This window comes from Myotis myotis, unplaced genomic scaffold, assembly GCF_014108235.1.
Source record: "Myotis myotis isolate mMyoMyo1 unplaced genomic scaffold, mMyoMyo1.p scaffold_m19_p_3, whole genome shotgun sequence".
Classification (NCBI taxonomy): Eukaryota; Metazoa; Chordata; class Mammalia; order Chiroptera; family Vespertilionidae; genus Myotis; species Myotis myotis.
In genome coordinates this window covers 90,048,029-90,056,472 of record NW_023416335.1, presented here as the reverse complement: position 1 = coordinate 90,056,472, position 8,444 = coordinate 90,048,029, and the positions used below count along the sequence as shown (strand labels likewise).

Below are 8,444 nucleotides of genomic sequence, written 5' to 3'. Positions count from 1 at the left end.
TTTCTCTGCCTCGTGACAAAGCCTCAGCCTCATTTGATTCTCCACAAGGCCTTGGGCTAAGCTCTTTTCTCCTTAGATACAGATTGGAGATTCTATGAGGGGTCTGTGTCCTGGGTGAAGCCAGAACCAAAAATCCCAGAAGTGAGCCATGTGGCCCCATGCTCATTTTATTCTTGACTAAAAGATTACAGAAAAAGAGTGGAAAAAATCTAAAACATTAGTGTCAGCACTGTGTAGGTGATGAGGGGAGAGGAATGATACACAGGAGGGCATATTAAAGAGCATGCCGTGCTGAGGAGAATACAGATATGTGTAATAAACCACAGGGATACGTTCAAGTGCATGTATTTTAAGTTATGGGAAAGCACCTTGTCTTGCAAAATAGAATTCATTAATTTTAAACCTGCCATCTGAAATAGGACCTATTAAATGGGAAGCAATAAAGGATTTTTTAAAATAAGAAAATTTGACAAATGGAAGTTATTGTTTGCTTTGTTAGACATATTATATCAGACTAACAGATAATACCCAGTCTTTTAAACAAAATAAATCATTACCACATACTATGCCACATAGGAAGTCTCAATAAATTCCAAAGAAGATATATATGTTTTTTCTCCATTGATATGTTCATGAACCATAATGCATGATGCCTATATATTCTCTAACCATAATGCACTAAGGTAAGGAGTTAATAATAAAGAATAGCTTTAAAATCACCAAATATCTGGACAGTTTAGAAAATATAGCAGAAGCTGAAGTGAAGTATATTCTATACAAACCCTGAGTTCAAAGGAAATTATGAGTGAAATTATGGAATACTCCCAACTAAAAAACAATAAAGAAAAGCTGCATATCTAAAGCAGCCATAAAACACAGAGTTTTTGTTTTAAATAGACTTCTAAGGAAAGCATTACAGCTGGGAAGAGAGATGGAAGTATCCAAATAGTAAATTACAGAGAGCAACAGAGTGACTTAGAAGAAACAAGGAAAGGGGGAAACATAATGGCAGAAATCAGTAAAACAAAGAATTTGAAAAAGCCTTCAACAAACCAGAAAACTGCTTCTCTAAAAATACTGGTAAAACAAACAGATTTCTAGCCAGACTGACCAAGAAACAGAGAAAAACGCTGTGCACATAGCTGTAACTAGTTAGCTGAAACGGACCAATTCCGGGAAGAACCAAACTATACAACCTTCCTCAAGAGAAAGTGATGCCCTGACGAGTCTATTAAAGAAGTTGAATTTGTAGGTAAAGCATCTAAGGAAGGGCATCCAGGCCCAGGTGGTTCACTGGAGAATTAAACAGAATAAATGAACAGACACTTCACCGAAGAGGCTATAACATGTCGCATGAGCACTTGAAAAGTTCAACATCATAAGCCATTAGGAAAAGGTTATTTAGACCACAAGGAGACTAACTGAAATAAAAGACTGTGATAACACTTGATGCTGGGGAGGATGTGGAAAAACTCACTCATACAGTGCTGGTGGGAATGTAGACTATTACAGCCACTGGGGAAAGTACTTTGGTTGTTTCTTATGAAATTCAACATGCAACTACCACACACCCCAGCAATTGCACTCTGGGGCATTTATGCCAGAGAAATAGAAACTTTCATCCACTCAGAAAACCTGAGCACAAATGTTTATGGGAGCTTTATCTTAAAACCTGCAAGTGATCTCTGAAATCCCTTGTTGGGATTAATATCTACATTTTATAAGAAATGTCTGTCACATAAAAATGGGTAGAGTATATGAAAAGGGAATTTCATAAAGGGAAACCCAAAACGTTAACAAGGTATGAAGAGGTATTCAATTGCACTTGTAGTAAGATATGCAGAGATGTTGAATTGTACTTGTAGTCAGAGAAGTAATGAGGCCCTCTTTACACCGATCTGCAAGACAAATTAGAGTGTGATGATGGGAAGTGTTGGTGAGGCTATGGGACAAATGGGAACATCATGGGCTGTGATGGGAGTGTAAACTAGTACAGGCACCCAGGAGGGCCATCTAGAAGTACTTAGCAAAATTAAATATGCTCTTATATATTTGAATATTCATATATATAATTTTGCTAAGTCCGAAGAGCATAAGAATCACCGTAGGAGAACCTATAACATAGGCCTCTCATTCTCAAGCTTGAACTGATCACTTTTTGAATAACATTTCCTTGGCTGGCATACAGGGGGGAGAGCAGGCCTTCTGTGTCAAAATATAACCCCTCAGAGTCTAAGAGCATGAATCTGGTTCTTCTGATCAGCATCACTGGGTGGGAATGGACCACTGGAAATACTGGCTAGAATAGATAGCAAAGAGACACCTGGAATAAGTGGGTTCCCAAACCTTATCCTGTCAATTCCACCTAAAGGACATTAGCCTTTTTTATGAGTATTTTCCCACTGACATAAATATCCTTACGCGATGTTAATTGCATTGTATATGAACAGCATGGCTAACAAATTCCTGTGACATGATGAAATGTGGCAAAGTGCTGTGATGGAGTCTAAACAGAGAAAATGGATCATCTGTGTACTTTCTTCTGCTATCATCTGAAAGTAAAACGATAGTATAGGGAAAACAAAAAGCCAAAAGTATCACTCAAGGTGTACATAGGGCCACATGAATATTGTCTGTAATTTTTAAAGTGTGACTATTAAGGATTAAATGTAAAAGAATAAAATCTATGTAGAATAAATTGTGATCACCTGTGTTCCTATTAAATCTTAAATTCTGCCATTGCCTGTGTGTCTTTAAATAGAACATTAGGGTGACAGTTGGGAGACCTTTGAACTCCTGATTCCATCCCAGTTTTCCTTCCCCAGAGCTACTTACTATCATCCACTTCGTGCTTGTCCCTAAGTAGGTTTCTATAATTTTACTCAAAAGTTGTGTACACACAAGTTAATTTAGAGTTGATTTTGCATTTTTGAAATTTTATTTCAATAGCATCATTCAGAATGTACCCTGACACATTCTTTTCCACACAAATCATGCTTTGAGATTTGTCCACATTGCCACACATACTGCAGTCCATTAGTTTTACCGCTTTACTAGGCATTTACTATGATAACTTTATTCTCCTGTTGAAGGACATTTAGGTTATTTCTAGTTTTCCACCATCATAAACAATGCTGAAATGGACTTTCTTGTATCCTTCATGGGCACATGAATGAAGCTTCTCTAGAGTATGTTGCTAAGAATGAATTTCTAGCAGGAAGGCCATACACACCTTAGGTTTTACTAGTGGATGCAACTTCACTGGCTGGTTCAGCCATCCCCCCTCCCAGCTGCTGTGGATGTTGGCTGCTCATGGCTCCTGATGGCCCTTCCCCTGTCCTGAGCGGGTAGGTGCTCCCAGTCCACTACCCTGGGAGGCCAGTAATGACTGGTACTGGGTAGATAAGCCTGGCTCCTTACCTCCAATGGGACTCACTCAATGGGTACAATTCCTCTTCCAGATCCCCTCTCAAGACCAGGCTGAACATAATGTGCTGAGTCCACATCTCTGCTCACCTCCCTCCATCTTCTTTTTCTGAGGTCATTCCTTCACTAAACTCTGTCCCACTTCCCAGGAGTCACTGCTGCCAGGGAACCTGGCCCAAGATGACTAATATTGCCAAAGTCTCTCCAGAAGGGCTGCACCAATGTCCACAGTTAGGAGAGGCTTGAAGGCTGAGAAAGAGAAAGCCCATCCTAGAGATGAGGTGGGGGAGGGGGAGAAGGCAAAGGTGCTGAGATGAAAGAAAGAGTTTTGTGAATTCAGCAAACTGAATGAAAGCCAGTGTGGCTGAAGTGTGGGGAGCAGAAGAAAGAGGAGGACACTGGTTGAGGTTGGAGATGTATGTAGGAGCCGACAAGGAGACCTCATAGGCTGGTTTCCAATTTTTTTTTTTCTAATTGTAAATGGAAGTTTTTGAAATGCTTTAAGCAGAAAGTGATAGGGTTCAATTTAGACTAAGAAAATTTCTGTGTAGAGAGAATGGTTTGGTAAAAAAGATAAAACAAGCAGGGATTTGAGTATTTACACAGCAAGGAGAGTGGATCATAAAAATTAGTGTCAACATAGAAAGTAAGAAACACAATGGGATTTTTAACACAACACTTCCTGTGTCTATAAAACACACAGACATACAAAGACATAAATTCTTTAAGCATACATGCCAATTTTGAAGTGGCTACTATGTGGAGGGAGAGGAAGGGAATGGAGATTAGCGGTAATAAGAGACAATAAAACCTGGAAGTTGTCTTGCAAGGAATGGTGGTGAGGAGGTGGGATGAATTGAAGCATGTGATTTACGGAGCCCTGAACCAAGAAAACAAAAATCAAAACAACAGCTACCACCCACCTCCCTACCCATTATTTCCCTTCGCCCTGTGGAAACCCACATCTGAGATGGGGAACAGGTTTTCAGAGAGACCTTCCAAATAATCCAACTTTTACCTACTAAGTGGGTGGAACTGGATGGCAGAGGCCTTCCTAGTGATTAATGCAACATCTGAGTCAAGGAACCTGGAGGGAAGAGGAAGCAGAACCTCCCTGGAGCCTCATTAGTAAGGACACAGATGGGAGCCCTGAGGCAGTCTCATGCCTGACCTGGTGGGGGGCTCCTGATGCTCCCTCTCAGCCTAGTTCCACATTTCCCTGGGGCTCCATGGTGCCAGGTCTTATCTCTGGGATCAGAGATAATCCAGGTTAACATGTCTTGTTATTTCCCCTTTGCACAAGTTTATGACCTGGTCCCAGGAGATCTGGGGACCAAACTTCCACCATGTCTGGTCGCTCTGTGCCTAGGTGCCCAGGGCAGGAGTAGACACCCATTAGGTATGAATAAACGCCTGTGGATCAAAAGTGATCGCTTGAATTCTTCCTTGATTGGGGGCAAGGACCTTGGGATTTCCCTCCACGTTTTTCTTCAAGTGCCCAGAGAAGCACAGGGCATGCTCTGCAAATGCATTTGTCAGTTGGTGTTCAAAGAGTTTGTTGAGGTGGTTTCTTTGGTTCCCGGTCTGGCCCTGAGAGACAAACTCTCAATGGATAGAATAGAGTGGATGCTGGCTTTATCCAATGGCCTGCTTCTCTGAGGCGCTCTAGAGCCATATTCTCAGACACTGTTCAGGGAGATCCAACACCCAATGTTACTTACTGAGCAAGCTCATTGGGGGGTAGTGTTTTCTCACTGATTCGTATCTGAATGAGCAGCTTGGGGGAAGCCAATCCTTCCTGGGGGCTTAGCCACATGATCTCCCCTTAGGCAGACAGTACTCGTGACTTCTGGGCCCCAAGACCTTGCCTCAGCCCTTGGGACATTGAGAGGAAAGAGTAATTCTTACCCAGGAGAAGTCCTGGATCTCAGTCCACTGAGAAACAGACAGAAGTAAAATCACCTCAGATTCCATCACCCAGAGACAATCACATGCAACATATTAGTATATTTGTCTCTAGTACTGTGGTTCTCAACCTTCCTAATGCCATAACCCTTTAATACAGTTCCTCATGTTGTGGTGACCCCCAATTTCACTGTTACAAATTGAGCATAATTAAAGCGTAGTGATTAATCACAAAAACAACATGTGATTATATATGTGTTTTCCGGTGGTCTTAGGCAACCCCTGTGAAAGGGTCGTTCGACCCCTAAAGGGGTCACGACCCACAGGTTGAAAACCGCTGCTCTAGTATTTTTCTGTGCATGTTGACATAGTTTCCATCTTGTCATTCTTATCTCACAAAAAAATGTCTGTTGCCTGTAAACGTGCTGCAGACTATACTACTTGAGAGTCCTTCCTAATTGACAGAGCAAGTCCCCTTCCTATATTCTTTTCAACTGTTTCCTGATTTGTTTGCATATTTATTTGTAGATAAAATTTAGAACAGTGTTTGTTTCCCCAAAATCCTATTATAATTTTTACTTTAAACTAGAGGCCCAGCGCTCTATTGAAATTGCGGGAGGAGGCACCCTGAAGGCTGCCACAGGAGTTGGACCTGACCTGCGCCTGACTTCTGCCCCAGGCACCCCCTGCCCCCCTGCCTGTGTCCGCTCTGGCTCAGGCAGGCCCCACTGTGTCTGTCTCCATCTCTGCTCCTGGCCTCACCTGCACAGGCAACCTCCTCCTGTCTGGTCGTGACCCTTAAAGCATCCCGGCCTAATTTGCATATTCTCTCTCTCTCTTTCTTTCTCTCTCTCTCTCTCTCTCTCTCTCTCTCTCTCTCTCTCTCTCTATATATATATATATATATATATATATATATATGTACATTTTAGATTAATTCAGGAGAGTATGTGCCTTTGCAATATTTTATCTTTCTATCCAGAAATGAGTAAGTCCATGCATTTGTGATTAAATGGAGAAATAGAGTGCTGGAAGGCCCTGGGCAATTTCTGTTAACATCTTACTGCTTTAGATTATTTTGCTAATGTGACACATTGTATTTCCACTTGATGATGGTTTACATACATATGTATTTATAATAGTAATGGGCAATATATATTAAGTGCCTACCATATGCCAACTCTTTACGTTAAGCACTTTATTATTCAATTTTATCCTTGCAACTCATTTTTCACGTGTAAAGAACAAGACTTAAAGAACTCAGCTAACATACCTGAGGTTTTAATACAAGTGGCAGTGTCATTCTTAGCACTAAAACTTTTTTTTTGTCAATCCTCACCCAAGGACAAGGTTCCCTTGCCCAGACCAGGGCCAAGATCTAGCCTGCAACTGAGGTATGTACCTTGACTGGAATCAAACCCAAGAACTTTCAGTCCACTGGTTCCCACTTCTGTCTATTTCTCTCACTCACAGGCTGCTCTAATTTCATTGAAAACATCCAGAATTTTCTTCTGGTCACTAGTATAAATAATCTTATTAAACTCACTGAAGTCACATGTCCACATACAACCATCATCACTGTGGTCTAGCCAGTTAGATGTGCTGATACCTCCACTCTGGGGCCCTGAATAACACCCCCCAGAAACAGCTGGATGTGGAAATTGGCAGCTGTTAGAAAGGGGAAAATGGAAGTCATGTCCACCACAGGCCATTGTCAAATAAGTATTTGACTTCTGGTTTCCACTGTGACATAGAAGACCTTGGAAGTCTTTACTTCCATCCTTACAAGAAAAAAAAAAGATGAACGATCTGAAAAACAGGAGCTCTTGTTAAATCCATCTGAAATTAACTATGACTATGAAATTAACCTTTGCTGCTGCAAACCACGGAGATTTAGGGCTCTGTTAGAACAATACAACCTAGCCTGTCTTCCCGATAAGACGGAAAACATGTTTTTTACTCAAAGTGAGAGACAAGATCAAAGAGCATGAGAAGAGAAGACAGATTCGACCACATCAAAATGCAATGCGTCTATTTGGCAAAACACATATCAAATGGAGACAAATGGCAAGCTAGAGAAACCACTTGGAAGTTACATGGCAAAACGGTGATATCCACGACAATTCAGATTTGCGAACAATCCAATGGAAAAGAGGGCAAAAGGTCTCAAACTGAAATTCCAAAAGAAGGGATAGGCCAAAAGCATGCGAAAGATACTCAACTGCAGTTTAAACCAGAATGAAAAATTCAAATGAAAATATTGCTCTTTCTCACCCTGGACAGGGTGCCTCATCAATTGGTTGGAGAGTCATCCCATACACCAAAAGGATGCAGGTTTGATTCCGGGTCAGGACACATACCTCGGATGTGGGTTCTGAAAATGTTGTGGAACTAGAGAGTGTTTGTGATGTTATGGAACAGTTGTGAAAAATTGTGAATATACTCGATGTTGGAATTTACATTTTGAAGGATCATAAAGTTAAAATTTATAAAATTTAAATTTATTTTTAATATAATATTACTAAGTTTTATTTAAAACACATTTTATTTTACTCGATAGTGTAAGAAAAATACCCTAAACTTCTTAGTATGTGCAAGATAAACACAAAAAGTTTTTTAATTGCTATTATTGGGGAGAGGAAGTCCTCTCTGCTGAGGCAGCTGACACAGGCTGCCTCCCAGGACCTGGGGCCACAGGCATCCCAGAAGCTGAGGCAACTGGCTCACAAGCTGCAGGTGGGTCCACATCTGGAAGTTCAGTGGCAGCTGTGCCTGGAGCCTGCTCTGGCTCAGGAGAGGGCACCAGAGTTGGCATTTCCTCCTTAGGTGTTTCTTCATCTTGCTCTGGAGCTGCTTCTGTAGATCCAGGAAGAGAACATGTTACCACCATGACTGCCTTTTGTGTGCCTTCCAAGGAAGAAACCTCCCATCTCCATCACTGAAGTCTCAGTTCAAGCCCCCACCCCAGGACGGCCTCCAGACTGCAGGCCATGGGCACTGACCTGAGCGGCTCTGTGCTCCTGCCTAAGCCCAGCCTCTGGGAGTTCTTCTCTAGTGGCGCAGCCACGTGTCCTCCCCCTCACACACACCACCCACTCCTCCTCCTCCTGTGA

The 8,444-nt window shown here is 41.8% G+C and overlaps 1 protein-coding gene across 1 annotated transcript in view; it reads right to left on the bottom strand.

Annotated features, from left to right (window-relative positions):
- The window catches only part of LOC118650485 (phosphofurin acidic cluster sorting protein 2-like), a 33,268-nt gene extending 25,047 nt beyond the window's left edge, over positions 1-8,221 (bottom strand). Inside the window, 2 exon segments of the mRNA XM_036298924.1 lie at positions 6,941-6,999; positions 8,059-8,221. Coding sequence (XP_036154817.1) covers positions 6,941-6,999; positions 8,059-8,221 — 222 coding nt within the window.
- Between the last annotated feature and the right edge of the window lie 223 nt (positions 8,222-8,444).